Source organism: Camponotus vicinus, unplaced genomic scaffold (assembly GCF_025532165.1).
Source record: "Camponotus vicinus isolate PSW18456_S1 unplaced genomic scaffold, iyCamVici1.0 SCAF_4, whole genome shotgun sequence".
Classification (NCBI taxonomy): domain Eukaryota; kingdom Metazoa; phylum Arthropoda; class Insecta; order Hymenoptera; family Formicidae; genus Camponotus; species Camponotus vicinus.
The window spans coordinates 4,518,865-4,541,551 of NW_028141976.1; the positions used below are offsets into that span (position 1 = coordinate 4,518,865).

Genomic DNA, 22,687 nt, shown 5'->3' on the forward strand with positions numbered 1-22,687 from the left:
TTTGCACCATGTATTCAGTTTTTGACAAAGTAATAATGTTTACCAAAAAGAGTTGTAAAGCGAGATCCTACCGGCGGGGTGGTTGCGGGAGGGGGGGCCGAAGGCCCCCCTCGCACCCCCCGCACGTGTGTGTGTGTGTGTGTGTGTACACATACATTTCTGATATTTTTTAATTGTATTAAATTGTATTAAATTCTATACAAATTAAAAAATATCAGAAATGTATGTGTACACACACACACGCGGGGGGTGCAAGGGGGGCCTTCGGCCCCCCCTCCCGCAACCACCCCGCCGGTAGGATCTCGCTTTACAACTCTTTTTGGTAAACATTATTACTTTGTCAAAAACTGAATACATGGTGCAAAAAAGTTATTTCATAATGGTGACAATATTGCAAAACCATAAACCATTTTTATAAATATCTCGGAAGCTAAGGCCGAGCGGCGGTAACATGTATAAGGAAAAGTTGTTCAGAATCATGCTCCCGACAACATATTTCAAGATCATTGAAATCGGTGAGGAATCGCTAATGTATATAATTACCATATTTTCTTGTAAAGTTACATGTGTGTAAGATAAAACTAATCTTTTTCCGGAAGACTTTAATAACAATCGTCGACACGATCGCTCTAGTATCTCCTCGAATTTCGCCATTTTTTCTTGAATAGTGGTACATTTCATCTGAAAAACTACGATACTTTTTTTCTCTCTCTATTACTATGTCATTAAATTCAATATCACTGAAACTCTAATGAGAAGTATGTTTCTGCAATCCTATACATTTGATCTATAATTTCGATATCCGCATAAGCGGATTTATATACATATGTAAAAATGTGTATCCGTAAATCATCGACGCCCAACGATATCGGATTAATGGAATCGATTTCGCGACAATCCTTAAAGTGTTTTCAGCGAAGTGATAGAGGCGCGGTAGATAGATTTCGTGGTCCGCGCACTAAAAATAAAGAATGTTTTCGGAGACGTTAGGAGGCACGGTAATACCGTGTAGAACACAATGTTTGCGGGCAACGCCCACCTATACTCGCTCTGGCTTTTACTGCCGGGCAGTAAAGTACGAAAATTACGATCCAAACTTGTCACTGCTTCGGGCATCTCGAGAAACTCGAAGACCTGCTGCTCTCGTGCTCTCTGTCTTACTTCCTTCTCTGTTTTTTTCCACATGTCATACGTGTTGTGTACCTTAAGCACCGATCACGTGGATATTAGACGTTAGATATGATGGAAAATGCATGATGCATATGAGCAAAGTGCAATGCGATACGCGTATAAAAATATTAAATTGTACAACGCCTGGTAATGAAAGCTTTTCACAGAATGCATGTCCTCATTGATAGTATTTTTCTAATGAAATATAAAAGAATGTGTTAATGATATATATAAATTATTAAATAATTTTTAAAAAGTATACCTATAGCAAATTTTAATAAGATATAATAATAAGGAGATATAGCAAATTTAAACAATTGTAAAATAAAAATTTTGAATGGCAACAAACAGCAACTTTCCGCGTGACAATAATATGTAGCTTCTGTATCCTCTAAATGTATTATTTCTCGCGCTCGGAATACCCTCTGTACTTAAAACGTGACAAGTATTCAAGCCGTCATTAACAGGCACATATAGGATGGTGAAAAAAGAACGCAAAAGTGCGGTATAAGCGGCGCACCGATCGACAGTCACGGAATCTGCGAAACTACGCGAGCGGGAGAAAGTTCTCGCGAGATGCAAGCGCAATTACAGCGAGTGATAAAAGTGCCACTTAGCACTATAATCTGCGAATATTTTTGCGTCCTTTTGATTTGACAGAGAAACGACGGGCAACGAGAAATCGAAATGCCACTTTGCGTCGCAATTTATCCATTCGTTTCCACACCGCGGCATTATTTCTTTTTTCTTTTACGTGTAAACTACTTGAGTTACGAACGCTTCTCTTTTTTCTCTCTCTCTGTCTCGCATTATGTGAAAAACAATTTTTGACGCCACGTGAAATATCGCGAATTCGGGGCAACGAGGTAGAATATATTTCCTTCGCTTATTTGTTAACGTCTTTTTAAATCTGTAGATCTTTTAAATATCTCCCTCATCAAATTCTTAAAATAAAATAAATCTTATTTTCTTACATATTTTAATATTAACAAATTGCTATTTTAAATTCTAAAATAAAATTAACACAAAAATAGTTTAGATAATTTTACCGCGTAAATAATAAATCAGCTGTTTCCTAATCGCATCGAAAACACCTTGTATAAGCGCAAGTACTTGAATTCACTATCGATTAAAATGAACCATTTTATCTAAGAGACCAGATGCATAATTTTTAAAGCGCGCATCTTTGCGCGGCGACGAATCATCCGCTTTAGGAAGACTCCGGCAAAGTGGAGAAAACAACATTGGCGGGTACCGCCAACGCGGTCTTCTCATCGTCTAATTGAATGGCATTTTATTTAGCACAGTTCCCCGCACTCTGGATAGCCGCCATTTACCTCAATTACGTAATTCACCGTACACAACCGACTGCGCAGCTATCCACCATAGGCATCGCATGGATGATGGCGCAGCCGATGGTAGTGGTGGTGGTGCGGTGATGGTGGTGGCGGTCGACTGATGACACGTGTTTGCGCTACTGCCGCCATGCAATTAGCCTCCAATGTAATTTCGCGCCTGTAAGAGCGTGCCACGCTCTTTTGGCCTAGTGCCGTTCCCGCGGGCGCATCGGTACACCGGTATTACGAAGAGGGAAGTGATTTTGTCCAGGACACGTAAGGAAATTCGAGCCTCGTGCCATTCTTGGTATTTTCGTGTCCGGCGCACTTTTGCATATCGCACGTATCGCGCGCCGCAACGTCACGTTTTTGCAATTCAAAGATTTAAAAGTCGTCTTCAAAATTAACACATCTCGTTATAAATAATATTTGTCATGCCAAATTTTGAAAAAAAAAAAGTAAAATTAAACCACGTAGAGTAAAATGAAAGTGCCAAATATGAGTGCTGAAAATAGCGTGAATAGATAAGGAAAAAAAATATCAATATTTATATATCGTGTGTCTTTCCTATTCAAACATATTATTTCAGGGATTATTGAGGGATATTACCGCGATGGGATAGTTTTCATGTGAGCGTACAATTGTAGTTGCATGCAACAAACCTATAGATATTTCAAATTTGACCATAAAACTCTCCGTTATATCTAAAGGGCTGTTATCATGTAACACAAAATAGAGTTTTGCGTATACTTTATTCTCGTACATTAAAAGTTTTATGTCACTCAATATATCTACGTGTTTTCTATTTTCGTTTATAGTTTTGCAGTTTTATTTCTTAAATAATCGGTAAAAATAGATTAAAATTATTGATAATTATTGCATATAAACTAAAGTCATATGCATTTTTCGAAATATCGAAAAAATATTCACGTCATCTTCACTATGACTGGACAATTATTTATCGGTAAAATTGTGTAATTAATATCACGTTTTTCTTAGCGTATCGAAAATAAGTGCTCGCGTAATTAAAACATCGAGTCCGTACACCGACGAAACGTGACGCAATGTTAATAGACGTGGTATTATCTAGCGACTAATATCATTGTAGACGATAACCACGCTCAAGACAGTAATTGTGCTCACTCTGACTGATTAAGTGTAATTATAATCCAGAAAGAAATGTCTCTAGGTCACTGTGCTAGGATGACAATCAACGAGTTCCTGTTTCAATTGTCCCGCGTCATATATATTTCTAAAGTTTTACCGAAATCTCAGAGGCAGATTTACTTCGCGTGTTGTGGAAAAAATTTTTGTTAGATTACATTTATTAGAATGTGAATAAAATTTATATTTAATATTAATAACAAAACGAACAGAATAAAATAGTTAAATATTTTCAAATTCGAATTAATAACATCGACGTATATAATTTTGTTGAAATTAAATTTAATCTATACGCACAACACGATATATTAATTAATATGAAGAAGAGAAAGAATAACTGCAATGAAAATTCATTAGCCAAAGTATATCAATTTTCATGGAAAATGTCGCTCTTACTCATTTATCATCAACCATTCGTAAAAAAAACCTTCAATCAAACGATGCATAATGAAAAGTTATTTATCACTCATCATTTAATTACGAATGTTAAAGAGATGATAGAATGATATATCCACTAATGAAAAAATTTAATTAAATTAATTACACTGATACGTATTACACGGTATTGATAGTCAATGAGTGCATAAGTACAGACGGTTGAGACTACCCATGAACAAGATCTAATCTATCTCTGCTCGTTCACCCGATTCCTAGATACTATCAGTAAAGAGTCTATCTCATTACAAACTGCACTTCATACTAAAGTTAAATATTCTTGCTACCGCTGCATACATTTACGACGCCAAATTGTCCGATAGAAATTCAATCACAAGATTAATGGAATGCAAGATAAATAATTTTTTTTTATGACCGAGTGTTATTTTTATATTGTTTATCTAAAGTTTTCATCGTACTCTTGTTATAATTTTATATTATATAAGTAACTAATAAGTAAATTGTGATATATAAAAGTAAAATTCTAGTTGCTGGATCATTTGAAAGTTAAAAATATAAAATAAATGACACAATAATATTTTCTTCCGGTTTTTATTTGTATGCAAATTTGTAAATCATAGTGTCAATCGACAAAGTGTTTATTACTCAAGCGTGTAATTATTGCGTCGCTAATCTTTGAGATTTAATTAGCAACAACAACACATCACATAACAATCACATTATCGAAACTGTTGCTGCTAAAAGCTATGGCCAATTTGATACAATTGCAACGGTTTATATAACAATAAAAGGAAAGAAAAAAAATTGCACCATTCGCATGACAACTTTGTCTTTATATCTTTACATTCATCGGCGATTCACTTTCTTCGTATCGAGTCGATAAACGGAGTTAAACACGTTTTTTTCAAAGATTGCAATAATATTCATGTGATCAATACTGATAATACAATTGCAAAAACTGTATAACTTGATAAAATGTAAATATCATTCTGGATGAATGACTCGATACAAAAGAATTGAATCATGTGACAGCTCAATAAATGTCACATGTTGCGAACTATAATATCTGGACATATAATATAACACATGATTCTTGTTTTGTCTTTTAACTTAAGCATTAACTTAATATATGTTCCATATTTTTTTATTTATCATTACATTCCCATTTTCAATAAATAATTAGAAATGTAAAAAGTATCACAATTCTTGAAAATAAATGCAATTTTTATGCAACTAATTATCGACAGCTGCCTGAAATTCAAATTGATATAAGAATAATGTGTATGCCGACATGATTTTGATGAGTATAATAATTATTCTTAATGTGTGTGTGACGGGATATAACTACATCATAAATTTAAAATAAACCAACAGATTTGATTATCGGATATAATAAATAAAATGTGTGATGCTTCTACTAAATTTTAATTTCATTAAAGTCTGCGAAGAGAATGCATAAAAAATAATATTTAGCGTATAAATTTGGAGAAACAAAAATTTTGGAGATTGAGAATATTGAAAAAGTCGGATAAAATTCTTTGAGAAATAAAAACCAAACGTTTATTAAAATACTATGTGTCGAGAGGAATATAAACACATGTTTTGCTTGATGATCTCTTAGATACAAAGTAGTTCACGTGAAGTAAATACTGTGTACAATATATAAGTACTAATATAGCTTCTTTCATAGTTTGTTGCCTATCTTTGAGTCAAGAGGACCTAAATAAAAATCGAAACTGACATGATCGAAATCAATATTTGTTAAAAAGAATGAGATAAAAATTACGAGTACTACATCTACTGCAATTATTTTATAGCACATATTATATTGTATCAATAATCAATAATTGGTGTTGCCCCATTTCATCGTTACTAAGATTAATTTATTTGAACAAAACAATCTGAAAGTTGCGATTTGGATCGTAATCTCTGTATTCTCGTGTTTCAGACTGTCAACCTTGGAAGATCGCCCACAAGTAATCCGTCCGAGCTGAACCGAACTCTCTCAAGAATCGAGACGCCGACGATTGGAATGTCACTCGTCCCTCACCTCGCGTCACCTGATAGCGCGCGACTTAACGAATGAATGAAACGAGCTCGCAAGAGAACAACAGACGCGATTCTGCGACGCGCTGGCCTCCTTGGAGTAATATCTCGGACGATATCAGCCGGACCTAATACGCCCGACGAACGAACGGACTTCCCCGGGCAGGCAGGTATACAGAGCACCTCGGCGCATCGTCGGTAGCCCCGAGGGCGACCGGGTAGACGTAGGCGCGGTTGTTCTTCAGCGACACCCATGTGGATACCATAATGGCCTCCGCAACTCCAATCGCCGTTGCAGAGTTTATATACGTTTGGTGGGGTAGAGCGCGACGCGCCAATCGCGAACGCGCCTGGCACCCTTCACAGGCTTCGCCTTGAGTAGCGCCGCTGCGGCGACTCTCGGAAACGGTGAACCAGGCTCCGGGGAGCGGCTCGGGCTTCATTATGTATCATTATACCGGTCCGCGTCGCGCGGTGTGCACTGCAGTTACTGGAACCAGACGCGCGTGTGTGCTCTTCTCTCCTCTTCTATACGCCCTGGTCATCGTCGTCTTCTTCTCTTACTTTCTTCGTCCAGGCGGTACGCGCGCGTATACGTCGGGCGCGCGCGATACGCTCGTCGGGCCAAGTGTAATCGCGGCGCGACGCGCGTAAAAAGCACACCGTCGCCGAGGAGGTGCGCGAGCGGGCGCGCGCGCGGGTCGCCTTGTACACGACGTGCAATTAAATCAAATCGGCGACGGGCGCGAGTGTCGAGTACACCTCGATCTTGGTCTCGGAGTCTATCGTTTTCGGTCATCGTCGATGTGATCGCGGACTGTACCCGAGTGAAGTTGTCGTCGAGCGATCGTTGACGTTTCGCGACTCGTCATCGCTCGTCGCGACGCGGAAGCGCGAGGGACCGATATGTCGACGGCCTGGTCGCGACGTCGCGACGCGTCTCCGTTTGGCAGCCGAGCGACCACGAGCTGACACGAGCACCGGACAGTAGCATCGACCCGGACCCTCTCTCTCTCTCTGCTGGAGAGGCTGGCTTTGTAACAGTGTTTCCGCGAGGATCAGTACGCGTGTGAAGTGGACAAGTGTGACAAGTGGTGTCGGAGCTGAGAAACAAAAACATCCGAGCGACGAGTGAGTGCGACGGCTCACGTGTAAACGAGACTCTGCCAGAAGTGAATATATTCTCTCGACAATCGCGCGCAGTGGAGCAAGGAACGCAACGTCGCGATAGTGCGCGACTCGAGGTGACCTAACCGAGTGCGAACAATCGAACTCCGTTTCTACAAGTGCGAGTTTGGAGGTTTGAAGGTTCAACGAAGCAGGCTACCCGACGGCGGCTGTCAGTCCAGACCGCGCGATCCGATGTCGGCTCGCCGCGCTTGCTCCAACACTCGGTCGTCCTGGTAGTCGTGCGTCCTTCGCTTACCTAGAGTGGCCCCAAGATTCGGGCCCCGTACGGAGGGCGGGCGGCGGCGACGACGTCGTCGGCGAGTCTAGCGAAGATCGTGGGCTGTGGCGGCGGCATCGACGTCGTGTCTAAGGTGGAGCGTCCGGGCAGCACGACGACGCTCAACTTCACGGACCTGGGGAGCCCATTCGGGGCGGGCGACCCCTGTCCGTCGAGTACCCCGACCCCGAATAGCATGTCGGGCGGCGGCGGACCGACCGGCGGCAGCGGCGGGGGCGGCGGGGGAGGCGGCGGCGGCGGCGCCGGTACCGGGGGCGCCAATTCCGACATGGAGCAGCATCTTCATCACGCCGGCCTCGGCTCGGTGACGCCCGGGCCGCCCGGCGGGAACGGCAGCGACAGCACGACGTCCAGCACGCCCGTCTCCCAGAGCGGCAAGTCCGCCTTCATCGAGCTCCAGCACAATAACCTGTACAATCCGGCGAGTCTACGGAGCGGTTACCCGGGCGGCCACAACGTCCCCGGCGCCCATCAGTTCTCGCATCAGGTCGGCTCGCTGGCGGCCCACCAGGGCTCCGGGCCCGGCAGCGGGAACCAGCAGCACGCGGACGCGGGCTTCCCCAGTCCTAGATCCGCGCTGGCCGGATATCCGTTCGCGCCCATGCACCAGCACAACGCCTACGGATATCACCTGGGATCGTACGCCCCCCAGTGCCCCTCGCCGCCCAAGGACGGTGAGTACCCCAACTGTATGTATTCGCAGCCTTTTTACATTTCTATTCTTAGCTCGTAGATCTAGTTTGTTAGATCGCGGATGGCTCTCCGTTCCGTGCGTCGGTGATGACGATGATGATGACGACGTAGCGAGATTAATTTCGTCGGTGTGTATCCTTACGATGGGTCCTACCCAGGTCGGTCAAGTCTTCGCGAGTGCAAAGTGTCGTCATGGAACGGAGATACCATCCCGAAGGGCTCAAGGCGAAAGTGCTTATGCGTAATTGACGACGCGCGCAGCAAAATTGATGATGCTAAGAATTTCTCCCGTTAATTACGATCGAGGAAACGCGTCACGCTCGTAAACAAATTTGCCTTCAATTCGATAATCAATAATCTAGCGTAATAAATCAAAGAGTCTCGTAATGTCATGTGTTCTCGAGAACAGATTGGAAATCACGCGCGCTCTGAATGTTAACTCGAATAGTCATCTTGGGCCTTACACTTTAGATATAGATAGATAAGAGGTTTCTTTTCGGAGTCGTCCATCATCGGTACGCTAATAACTGGACGACTTCAAGTTGCGAATATCGTGCCAGCATCGTAACATTTGTCAAGAATCACCTTGACACGAGGCAGAAATAAGACGGCGACAGGCGTTTCCGGTGGGTCACCTGTATCTCGCGAGCGTTTTGTTATATTACGACTTTATTGTACGGCCGCGGGGGGCGGGAGGGGAAGGGGGGAGGGTTCTTTTATCGTCCCCTCGCGCTCGGTGAACGTCTTAATCCGCGTTCGCGAATTTCCGCGCGACGACAAACGCGAAATGCTTACCTATTTCTTCGCGACGCAATCAGATGCTGCGTTTTGTTCGACGTAAAAAAGAAACTGGCTGCGTTTACCGCGACTCGCGATTCCGTCAGCCCGGTTTTACATCGCTCGTTACCCTTCCCCGTGCGACACTTTAGAAAGTTTACTTTGTATCCTCGCATTATCTTTATAATCTTTATCTCCATTCTATAACGGAGGTTATAAACTGTAAAAAACTCGAAGAAATTGGCCATGAAAGTTTTTTTTAAATAAATAACGGACACATCTCTCTACGTGTGACATTAAAATAGAAATTCGAAACTTTCTTTTTTTCATTTAAATTATATTTAATTTTTAAGTTTATTAATTTCTCACGAATGAGATGGTTAATTTACCGATTCAATTTTTACGTCGCAGGACGTAATTTAAAACGGAGATTCTCGAGGTAAAAATAAAGGTAGAGGAAACGCGGGGCACAAAAAAAATATATTTAGGGTAGCAGGTAGTAGTAGCCGGTCGATGCCCTAGCTATGTCACACGGCACAATGAGACGGAATAAGATATATGACTAAGAATCTTCGGGGCCCAAAAAGTCCCGCGAAGCGGCTAACGAACGAGACAAAAAGATTCGGGACCAAACGGGAGCAGTCACGGCTTCTCCTCTAAAAGTCCCTCGCTCTCGTAGGGGTTTCCTTCCGATCATCTAGTTTCTTCCCTCGTGTTTTTGCTTCTCCGAATCGCATTAGCGCGATGTAATCGCGATTTTTGTCTCGCGCGCGAAATCCCGAGTCACTTAATTGCGATTATTATCGGATTCGCCTCTGCTTTGTTGCGGATCGCGGAATCGCTCGAGACATTTACACGATGACACTACGATACACGAGTATCTTTGTAAATACATTGTCGTTGGAATTGGGAAAAAAATCAAGATAATCGTTCAAGATTCTCAGCGCGAGAAAATAATAACGGAACAGCCACAAATAGCGCAATTAATTGGAATCGCGCGTGTGTGGATAACGTTACAAGTAGTCTTATTGTATTTCATCGAAATTTTTCTCCCATTTGTACGTCTTTCATTTTATTTGTGTGTCACATGCATGGTATACCTTTGACGCATTTCTCCCGTAACATGAGCCTATTGTACACATCGGCATCGCGAAATCGCGTGATCGAGATAACTTATTTCGCTCGGAGAGAAAGTCCGCGTGCCGCGTAGCGACATTTGCGCCGGCTTCTCGGTTCGATTGCATTTTCAAATATAACCCGGGTTACCCTGTCTGGAAATATTCCGCCATAGTCGCAACATTCGGCGAATAATTTATCGCGCGATGTAGAGGGACTCCGTCGGCTCGCGCTCAGAGAAAAGGCCTCTTGCAGAGGCTCGGGAGGACTCGAGAAAGAGAGACCGGGTGGCGACGATAGTTTGCTACCCTCCGTTTACGCCCCATGAATTCGTAACGTCCATCGCAGGGCGATCTCTCTCTCTTTCTCCCTGAAAGTCCTCCCCGTGCATTTCTACGTAATCCTCCTCTCTCTCATGTGTGAGCAATTTTTGCGGCGCCCCTCTCGAAAATTGCTTCAGTGAGCTCTTCCCCAACGCGAAAGCGAGAATCGCGAAAGGGTTTTTCTGCGGAAAAACTTTCTTTTCCCACCGAGCCGGGAGGAATCCGCGAGCCGACGTCGCGGCACGATCGGACGCCGCGTCAGCTGATCGCTCGGCTGTCAGAGGGTTGAATTCTCACGCATGGGAGGGAAACTTGCGTTTCGCCTTTAAATTACCGGTCATTTTCCTCCGCAACTTACTCTCCGCGCGCGGCTCGCTTTTCATAAATCGTACGGTAACGAAACGCATTATTTCCCCGGTCCGCTCCGTAGAAATTTTATCGAAGGGTTCGCATAACTTTAGTATTTCTGCGACGGAAATTTCTCCAGTACAAGAGTACAAGACTCGTCGCATTTCTTCCTAGGTATTATGGGAGCAACGAAAGCGAACGAGCGCGTGATGCGACAATCATCGCCGAATAAATATCGTAGCCATTAACGAGATCGATCGCGCCGATTTAATCGATTGAATGATAAATGCAACATGACAATTGCGATCCGTCTAATTGCTAACGAGCACGCCATTTACTATTTGTGCATTTCGCTCGGACAATAAAAGCGATTCTGTCACTTGTCCATCTGATCACGACGCGCAAAGTTGCGATTATTACCGAGCGATTTTGATTATCCAATTGAAAGAAAGGTGACGCGGTAATTGCGCAAAGTTTACATGCGTATTGCATAATATTAAACGCGCATCCGCATGCGATCGATTCGCGGCACAATTAGTCGCGACACGTTTTTAACGTTGCAATTTGTCGTGTAATTGTGAAAAATTTAATCGAAAAATAGTTGTATGAATATTAAAATTGCTATTGGAAATGAAAATAGAGGCAAAGAAGCGAGGAAAATTTTTAGTATTTGGATTAACGTATTTTAATTAATCAAAGTAATCAATATCGTATTATCGCTCTATTTTGATATCGTATTTTCAATAGAAAAATGTTTGCGATATTTATTCCAATTTGCGAATGTGTCTTATGGTTTAATGATGATGTCTTGAATTTTCTAAATTAAATAATTAGCGCGCAAAGTCTTCGATCGATGAATGATTAATAATAATAATCATCGCGATTCAACAGAAAAACTATCTTTTGTGAAATACAGAGTTCGTGAGCACATCTCGCATCTTATTCGTGGCCCGGATTTTCTGAGAACTTCTAATCTCTCTCGCGCGCAGTCTCTAATTCCTAGAAAGGCACGCTCGACCGAGCATCGCTCGATTTCCGCGAACTCGGTTTGAGAGATAAGAGTTGAACCGAAATATACGATACTTTTGATACTTTTGTGCAACTTGTAGTGATTAAAGTATCGCATAAGAGATAATCGTTTATCCACATGTTCAAACTGTCATCGCATTTCTTATCGTATCGCGCATACGTGCGTTTCATGTCTCAATCTGGGTAACTCGCATAAGTTATTTCGTACATTTTAGTTACTCACATAAGCTCGCGATTATCTAACATCGATGTAATTAATTTTTTCAAAGTCAGTTTATTTTATATCGTCGTTTAGAGATGATGTCGGTTACTCTCGCAGTATTTTTCGATTTTAGAATCTTAATGAAATTAGATTAGATAAACTGAGAGAGGAAAAAAAGAACTGTCAGTGCATGTATGGCGAATATACTGGTGGTATTTTGCGAGTCGACGAATCTTATCGTTGCGTCAAGTGGATCAGCTTGTCATCGCATCCGCATCACGCCCATTGTCTTTTTCTCGAATGAACGAACAAACGTGGTTGAAGCTGGAATCCAATTAACGGGTGCTTCTCTCGTATCAGACAAGGCGCCCGTCGGTATCTCGCATCAGTCACCTGACTTGACGTCCGACTGCCGCCCGACTTAATCCGGAACGGTCGAAAGACAATGCTTACCCGGGCCCGAGTGATGGATTAGGTATTAAATGATTGTTTTCATAAGGATTAGGTAGAGATATACCTGGGGAGCACGCTTGGCACGGCTTGGCTTCTTTGAAATCCTGCCGAACTGTCGGATTTGTACAAGTGTTTTCGTCAGAGATACATTCTCGGATATTATACCTATCAGTTGTGTGCTTTCTTCACAACTTAGAAAATTTAAATAAATGAATCTCGTAGTAAACATGTCGTGGAAAAGCTCGAATAATGCGTATTTTGATGCGCGAATTATTGTCAAAAATAATAATAATTGGCGGCAGAAATCATGACTTGTATCAATATTCTTATTTAGATTAGTAAAAGATATTTTTCACGGATAAATACACAAATAATAAAGTAACTTATAATCACAAAATATCGCATAATAAAATTTATAAATTTTAAATAAATAAATTAAATAAATAAATAAATAAATAAAGCTTTATTAAAAAATGGCGAGTTAGTCCGATTCTAAGATATCTCTCATCTCTTAGACTGAAATACAGTCTTGATTATTTGTTGCGCGCAATGTGGTAGCGATGTAGAAATATAAAATGTCGGTTCGGAGCGACAATGTTGGACAAGTTGCGTTAAGTCCAGCCTAGGGCAGAGAGACGGACACCTTGTAATTTCAAGCTCTTTGGATTGAGAGCCGCGCGCTTACCGTGTGATTATCAACGTCGCATTAATCGCTCGGTGGGCTTATTATCATACGTTCGGTTGGGTTTGATTATGTGACTCTAAAAGAACCTTCCGCGATGCTAGGCGGCTGAATGCGCGCCAAAGTAACACTTTGCGGCGGTCTCTGCCGCTGCCGCGCACTTTGCATACGCCTCGCCGTTAACGACCATAGTCTATCCTCTCTATCGTACCCTTCTCGCGACTTCGTAAACTTTCAGCGAGCGGCGCGAGAGAGGAAAAAAAATGCATCCATAAAACAGTACCTCTCGCTCTTTTCACGTGCGCGTCCGCGTGAACAGGGATACTCCCGCCCCGGTCGACGTCGCGTCGCCTTAACCGGCTGTAATTAACAACGGGAGCTCGTAATCCCTGCTAACGCCTCTATAAAATTTATTGCGCACTACGTTATGTGGCGGTGATACGTCGCGACAATATTAACCGTTGCATCATGATAGGAAAAATATTGGGTGTTGATCGATTGTAAAAAGATATTTTTTCGATAGGAAAATTTATCAAGTACATAGTACTTTTCTAGTCTTTTTATCTCATAATTTTTTCAATCGATCTTACGCTACAATTTTAATTATTCCAACGAGATGTCAAATTTTAATTAATTAGAAAATGTATAAATGAAAAAATTGCAAATAGTTTATACATGAAATTTAATAATTTAGATTAATAATTTAATAATTTAAAATGCGTTTTAGGCGTGAATAATTAAAGAAAAGTATACATTATTTTTTTATAAGAAAAATAAAAGATTAGAATATTCCATTTGATTTACCTTTTGTCATCGCCTGAAGAAGATGTTTATATTATACTTGCATTGTAAAGATTGTACACGCCCGGTATCGTCTCTGAAAATTGCAACAGGGAAGATAAACACGAGCGTAAACACGCGATTGTATCGCCATGGCGAAACGTAAACCTCGCGGACAGAATTTATGGGGGATCATTATTGATCTCTTTTACGCACGATCAAAGTCTCCCTGTTGGCGCTCCATCGATCCCCTCTCGTTCATCGCGACACGCTCATATATAAATCACGTAGAATCACGCCTGCGAACTACACTCGGCGGCTCGCTTCGAGTAAATTATGCACTCTAATTAATACTCGCGTTAATTGTCGCGTCGATTGTGGAAGGGGAGGCCTCTCGCTTGAAATCATCGCGTCGCTTCGTCTCCGAGTCTCTCGACGTCGACGTTTCCCATTTACTCGCGACGTCAATCGCGCATCGGGCCACCCGGGTCGAGGCTTTCCTCTCCGCTCGTGATGAAAATCGGTCGACAAAACGCAGCTATCGTAATATAAAAAATGTCCATGGGGCTGCTCTCTCTCCTGGGAAGAACGTGCGCGCGCGATGAAAACACGCAACATCATAATCGCGATATAAAAATAATGAAACAGATTCCGCGCGAGATAGGCTGGCACGATGCGCGCCTCTATCGAGCTCTACGCTACTTCATTGCATCGCTTTAAGATTGATATATGGCTCCGTAATTAATTATCGCGCCGTTAACGCACCGCAGGGCTTTTTCTCTCGATGTTGCGGCGAGGCCACGCATTTTCTACACACTGTGCTAATTATCTCAATTCGTTGTACGGGAATTGAATAATGCATTTATTTTATCAGATAATTACCCGCGGCTTATCGAATCAAATATTCCGGCTGTGTTTACGCTATTGTTTTCCTTTCGTTCTTCTTTCGAAAAAAAGCGGCGCGTCATTTCCGTTAATTTCGAGTCTCGGTAAACGTCTCTTACTTTTTTTCGCGTATGAAAGTCTCTCAATCAGAAAAAATGTCTTGTGATTAATGCGATGCTTTCGTGTAAAAAACACATCTCGCGCGAGAGATTCATTAAATAATTTAAATTCTTAATTATAAGGTATCATTAATACTTTTTGGATTTTTTCACATCTATATCGACTTTCTATATCGCATTTCTCGATATTTTACGTCGGAATTTGTTTTAATACCGGAATAATTAATGTATATCGCGTTATTGGCTATTATAAATTATGCGGGTTAGGTTTTAGTTTAATTTTATTTTTAGTTTGTACGCAAGCAGTGACGAGGATTCTGAAAGTTGATGTTAGGGTGGTGCATGTTCGCAGACCTCTCGCCACTAGGTGATAAAGGCGGAAGTCTCGTCGACGAGCTGGGCGGCGGCGGCGGCGGTTCCCTGAGGAACGGCAAGGGCAAGAAGATGAGGAAACCGAGGACGATTTACAGCAGCCTGCAATTGCAGCAGCTCAACAGGCGGTTCCAGAGAACGCAGTACCTCGCGCTACCGGAAAGAGCGGAGCTCGCGGCCAGCCTCGGACTCACGCAAACACAGGTCAGTTCTATAGGCGTATTGAAGGAGACTAGAGCGCAAGCTTCCCACGACGCGGTAGCGGCAACGATAAACAGCTCTTATCTCGCGCTACTTGCCGCAAGATAGCGTAAACAAATTACGATAAACGTCGATGCAAAGTATAATATTCGCCGGGGAACTGTAGGGGTATTTTTCAAATATCGCGCATTTTTTTTCCCTTTATTTGTTTTAATTATTTACTTTGGGGTGCTAAAATTACGTTATTTATTTTAGTAGAGTACAGCAATAATTATTCAAGATTATTTAATAATTATTTTTAAATATGGAGAATTATTGCAAGCATTTGAATATTTATGATATAATAGCAAAAACACGTGTAATGCGCCTCTCGTGATGGAGAAATTTTGCTTGAAAATTATTAGTTTATTTATACACGTGACAGTTTTCACCAAGCGATAAAATATCCAGGACATATATTTCCGCGGGCGAAAACAGGTTTTTCACTTTGAGATAAGCATTATCAGGAAATGCTGTCGGAAAGGCCTCTCAAAATTGCGCAAACGAGGCAATTCTGTGAACAACGACACATCGTATCGAAGCCGGTTGTCGTCGGATTAATTACAGAGATCTCGCGTCACGACTGGAATTTTGAATTTTATCGAGACGGCAATACTCCTCCTTGCGATGGATGGATCCGGTTATATACGCGATCCACGGTAACGGGAGCCACCGATAAACGGCATCTGTCAGCATTATCGGCACAAATGACTTAGTAAATCACTGATTCGCCACGCCCTGGACATTGGGGATAGGGTTGCCGCCAGTGTCCAGTGTACCGAGGCAGGGAAAGAGAGCAAAGGAGACAAGTTTGCGAACTAACGAGGCGGCCATAAATTTTCCCCCGGCGATCGCGCGAGTTTTGCGCGAGCTTTCCATGCGGGCGAGCCTTTATGCTCTCGTCGCCCGGTTTCCAATTAACGATTTATTAGAAAGATCGAGCCGCATAATCGGAGAGAAGTTAATTAGGTCTGATCCTATCCGCGTGTATTATAGATTTCTCGAGCCGAAAATCCGAAGCTAATTAAAACGCTCTCGCGATAATTTGAATTTATTCGGATCGACTTGCGTGTCGTATCGGCAGTTTATTAGACAATTGATTAATTAGCCAACATCCTCGTGAATTATACCAGTGTCCTTTTCCTGCCGCGTTGCAATCTAACGAAATTACAAGTTTCTTGTCGCAGAATTATGCGTTTCATTGATCGATGCGAGATGGAGCAATTTTCGCGGTTGCTCTTTGTGCGTTCCTCAACCCTCGAAGAAGCGTGTACAATCGTCGCAATGCGTATGGCGCGGTGCGTAACTGCGTATCACGCGCGTAATCACGGGATAACTGGCTGTCGTAGTCGGTTGATGTCGTTGCAGGGGGTCCCGGACCGGATAATTTCATTAGACGGAGCACCGCGGGAGTTGTTCTCCCCCCTCGTGAGCGAATGAATCGAGCGCGACGCAGCCTGATGAGCGGTCGGCGTCAGGTTGTTTACCAAACATCGTGTGCTCTCTTGAAATCAGCGATGGCCGCGCGAAAGCGAAAGATTAAATTACGAAATCCTGTAAGAGATGATCCATTACACTTTCCGCAATGTTATTAAGACGCATCTGTTATTCAATCATGTTGAAGTGTCGCGAGAGCAAAATCATAAATCTTTTTCGCGCGACCGTAAAAATCTGCGTAGATAGAGCTAATTGGATTTCACGCGTCCAAGGTATTGCGCGCGAAAGTTTTCTCTCTCGCGAGATGGGGAGAGGATGACTTATATCTTTAGCAGAAACACCCGGCGTCTCTCTCGGCGTCGAGTTCGGGAAGAATGTTGGCCGCGCGCGATCGGCGCGGCTCCTCGGCAGGCACCGTGCATAATCCGTAATCGCCCAATCAAGGCGTTCGACCAAGCGCCTCTCTGCCTCTGCCTCTGCCTCTGCACTCTTGGCCCTGCTACCGTCGCGCGCTAGCTTTCTTGTCATCGCCACCAACATGGCGCCTTAGCCTTCGGTCTCTTCCATCTTCTCCTCTTTCCTCGTCTCCTTCCCTCTCCTCTTTGCGCCACGACAGCCGCGTCGTCCCCCCTCGCATTTCCCCACCGGCTTCTCCCCATTCTCTTCCTCCTCTTCCTCCTTTCCCCCTTTGCTCGAATGGCCAAGAGGGAAAGAGAGAGAGAGAAGAAGGGGGGAGGGCAGGAGCGAGATATCGAGGTGAGGCCACGCATCTCTTTTTCTCCGGGGCTTCAATTTGAGGACGTGGTAGCGTTCGTGCCGCCGGTGTACACGAGATACGCGAAGGGGGTGCGAAGGGGGCCCGAAGGAGGCCAGAGGGAAGGAGGGGGCGAGGTGAGGAGAGAGCAGGGAGTAGGGTATACTTGCTCACGCGAAGTACACGGGCAAAGCGCTCTCGCTCGCGTGGATGTATACGTTAGGGACGTGGACACCAGCACGCCTGTCTGCGTTCCTGCCACGTACCTTGGGCGTGGTGCTTCCTTTTTCTTCCTCCTCGCCACGACTAACGTGCCCGATCTCTCCTCATTGGCCCCGGGAATGCGAACACGTCGAAGCGAGATTCGAAAGTCGCGAGAGGGAAGCTCACGAGGACGCGACGTGAATTTCAAATTCCTCCCTGTCATCCCCGGTAGATGCGACGGGGTCAGGCATCTTTGTAGCTTTTGCGACTTTGGGAGGACGAAAACTTGCGAGGCGAGGTATAAGAAATAGATTGAGAGAATATCTCTGTTCATACTTTCGGTAAAAACACTATAAATATGCATCAGCATCTTATATTTGTCTTATATAGATCTTAAGATTTGGAGCAAAAGTGAAATAAATTTCCACAGAAATTTGCTATAAATACCGTAATATTCTGTTTTTAATTTTGTACACACGTTTTAGATCTTCCATTGCTATTGCTGTGAAGCCTTTATGCGAAAATTGTATAGAATTATGTTTAAATGCGGGATACGTGAATACGGATTTGTAAGAACAGACGTCTTTTTGCGGTCGAGCTTCTCTCATTAAATTTCCGAATAAACATAAATTATCGGATGGCTGGCGCGAATCGCGTCCAAGGTCCTCGGAAATCCCTGTCACGAAAACATGCGATACAGTTTTCGCGGAAAAACATCGCACACATCATCAAAAACACCGCTCGTGTAGTAGATGAATGCGCGGATAACTATTATTTATGCATGAATGCGCCTGCGAGAACACGACTACCGGTCGCTACTGTTCGTAGTTGTCTCGGTATGAAATATTTGCGCGAGAATCCACAGAAGTGAAAAAACTATTAGCATAAATGACAAAAAAGAAAACAAAAAACTACGCAATGCATAAATTACACGACAGATTTTCAGAGTGAAAGATTGTCATTAATTGTTCCACAGTTTACGTATCAGTTCAATTTAAATTTATCAGAGTCGATTTTTTTTAATGAGTTTATTTGCATCTTATACATATAATATTTTTCTAAAATATATAATTAAAAAATGTTATAAATATATATATTTGTAATATTTTTCTAAAAGATGTAATTAAAATATATCTTAGAGATACAAAATCATTAGTAGATTAATATTAATATATATCAATTGAAACGTTATTTTATAATTGACAGTTAAAAGAATCTAAATAATGTGTAAATATTTACGTAGAAACTGTCCATATAAATGTCGTTAATTACTTGAATTACAAGATATAAAACAGAAAAATCGAAGTTTGCGGATTTATTGATCCGCAAATATGTCTCGTAATTTAATAATGGTGTCCAAGATTTTTTGAATTAAAAAATAATCCATGCAAAGACAATAATCGTAGTCGCATTCTGATAATCTGATAGAAAAATCATCGCTTGGCAGATTCATTTTAATTCGCGAACACGTCTGACGTCTCAAATTTTCTAAGCTAAATAATAATAATTCACATGAAATCTTCAATGAATAATATTTCAGTCGCTCGATTCGCGATTCAACAAAAAATCGAGATTCACGACTCGTAAACACCTCGCGTCTTATTGATAGCTTGACATTTTTCTCAGAAAGAACTTCTAATCTTTCTCGCACAGTCTCTAATTTCTGGAAAGAAATGGCTCAGCTGAAGATGGTTCGGCTTTCGGAAACTCGATATGCACAGATAAAATTAAATCAAAATTCACTGACACTTTCGACACTTTTGTACGACTTTAAATGATTAAAGTGTTTCATAATCGATTAAAGTATAAGATAATCGTTTCTATCTATAATCTACATCCAAACTATCATCGAATTTCTTCGCGTATACGTGTTTAATGTTTTAATAACTCAAATTATCAAATATAATTATTTCGTAAATTTTAGTTACTCTCACAAGCTCACAATTATAATCGGTGCAATTATAAGCACTTTCTTAAAAGTCAGTTTACTGAAGACATGCTTAACGATCATGTTGGAATTATTGTAGTTGCTCACGGTGTCCTTAGATTTCAAAACTATGAATTCTGATGAAGATTTGACAATACAAATAGAAGCGATTAAATTGTAAAGAGAAAAATTGTTGACGTGGCTGGCCACAACAAATATATTTGACATGTTTTGTGTATCGATCACACTTTATCGTCACGATAAAATAAATCGGTTAAAATTAATCGGCTCGTCGATGCGTCTGTGTCATACCTGTTGTCCTTCTCTCAAACGAAATTATGCTAAATATAGAATCCAATTAGCGAATGTTTGTCTCGCATCGCAAATGATATCTATCGATATCTTGTGTCATCTAATTAGATTGTCATGTAATTAATCCGGAACAATCGAAAAAAAATACCTCGAGCCGGAATGATAAATTTGATATTAAATGACTATTTTTATAGTAATCCTGCCAAATTACTTTTCGGAAGTTGGTTATTAAGTTATATTTTCTTTGGAAAGGCATTTAAAAAGATAGACATATATTAATATCAATTGATATACAGGGTGAGTCAAAAGTATGTTTTAAAAATTTGTGAGCGTGTTCCTGGATAAAAAGGAAGAACAAATGTTCATATGAACATATGGTCGCAAATGCTTTGTTGTCGAGATAATGGACATAAATCAGCAGTATCAAATAATGCTTTATTTGAACGTTTACAATTTTTTTTTTTTTTTGGTTGGTAGTGTGGTTTGGTTTGGTTTTGGTCATGCGGACGTCGTGCTCAAGCATGTGTTGAAAATGATGGAGGACATGTAGAACATCTCTTATAAACAACAATAACAAAATTGTAAACGTTCAAATAAAGCATTATTTGATACTGCTGATTTATGTCCATTATCTCGACAACAAAGCATTTGCGACCATATGTTCATATGAACATTTGTTCTTCCTTTTTATCCAGAAACACGCTCACAAATTTTTAAAACATACTTTTGACTCACCCTGTATATTAGTTTCGATTTCTAAAATTGGAAATCAAGCTTTTCCATATCACAATTTCATTAAAATTAAATTAATCCATAATATATAAATTACAAGATTTCCCAAAGAGAGAAAGAATGTGACTGACTAATTCAATTTACACTTTTTTCAGTTAGATATAAATCTGTCAAACATTGATTTGAATCTTTGTATTTTTGTAATACATATATTATTGCATTCTTGATTAAAACAATTAATGTTTTCAGCGTAAAAAGTAAATGTTTATATATTATTCATGCCCTTTTAACTCTCAGCTATAAAACAATTGACATATAATATCAATTGATATATATTAATTCGATTTCTAGAATTGGAAATCAAGCTTTTCCATATCACTATTCACAATCATTCATTTTATTATTTATATTATTATATTATATTATATTATATTTATAATATTCATATCATTATTCACAATTTCATTAAAATTAAATTAATCCATAATAATTAAAAATAAAAAATTAATAAGAAATTAAAAAATATTAAAATTAGTTTATGACGTAATCAATTTTTAAATCGTTAAAGACGCTACAAATAGACGCTAAAAATAATGCGAATACACGAGATAAGAAACGACGTTAGATCGGATCCATTTCAAGAGAGCGAAAGAGCGGATTAGCCTAGATCAGTTCTTAAGATCCTATCCACTCTCTTGATTAGTTCTCCATATTTCCCTCTCTCTCTCTCTCGCTCCCGATTAAAATCATTACGCGGTTTTTCTCCCTTTTTCCGGCTACCGTCGTAATGTCGACTTGCGAAACGCTCCGTCGTCCTTGTCTTCTGTGGCAAACGTCGATCCACCGATAACCGGCCGTGTGTCTCCGTTTTGCACGTGTATTTCCACTTCTTCCCCTCGTCCACCTTTCCCGCGCATTTATCAGCGTCCATTTATCTGCCTATCATTGCGCTCGCTGTAGACACGTGTACGTATACACGCGCACACGCGCTGATGGCCTCTGTAAGCCTTTCGTTTCGTTATCAGACCAGATGTGTTAGATAGCGGGCACAGTTTCTCGCCGGAGAACAATGAATCGGATAATTAATCACGAATATATGGTGTATCACGGATCACGAGGGTCACTGCCGGCTCTGCAATAAATCGTTCGGTTTATGAAAGTGTTATTTATTGAATAAAATGTGGCAGACACGAGACTCCCGGGTAATTTCTTATGCAGCATGAAAGCAGTGACACCGATATCTTTCGATATACTTTAAATCTATCTCGTTTTCCTGCTACATTTTTGATCCAGTCGATAAACCAATAAATTTCGATTATCAGTCGAAACTTTCAATTCAAATTAGTATGTATCATATATTTGACTTCTCCGATATATAATTCTATATTTTAAAATTAATATATCAAGCACATATCTTTTATTGCATTTATAAAAAATAAAGAGGATGCTATATTTTAGATTGTTATATATCTCATAATTAATATAAATAAAACTATAAATTATCAAATAACTTCTAAATGAATTTGCATGTATAAAATACACGAAACGAGCAGAAAAGAAACGTGGTAGCTTCGTAAGAATTCATAAAGTTATCGATGATCTATAACAGCGTTCTTTCGCGTCGTTACTAGAGCAGATACAAAAGATAGTAGAATCAATTTCTCGTTGGGGAACAATGAGCAAAGTAGTAATTGATGACTTTGTGTGCACGACCGTATAAA

The 22,687-nt window shown here is 41.1% G+C and overlaps 1 protein-coding gene across 3 annotated transcripts in view; it reads left to right on the plus strand.

The window, feature by feature from the left end:
* Dll (homeotic protein distal-less) overlaps positions 1 to 22,687 on the plus strand; it is a 97,608-nt gene that overhangs the window by 11,860 nt on the left and 63,061 nt on the right. The window contains exons 3-4 of one of the 3 annotated variants that reach the window (XM_083095766.1): positions 6,016 to 8,255; positions 15,323 to 15,564. In XM_083095766.1, coding sequence (XP_082951892.1) covers positions 7,757 to 8,255; positions 15,323 to 15,564 — 741 coding nt within the window. In that variant the 5' untranslated portion in view covers positions 6,016 to 7,756. Of the gene's footprint in view, positions 1 to 6,015; positions 8,271 to 15,322; positions 15,565 to 22,687 lie in introns of all 3 variants that reach the window. The other 2 variants (XM_083095768.1, XM_083095767.1) reach the window with 2 other exon arrangements.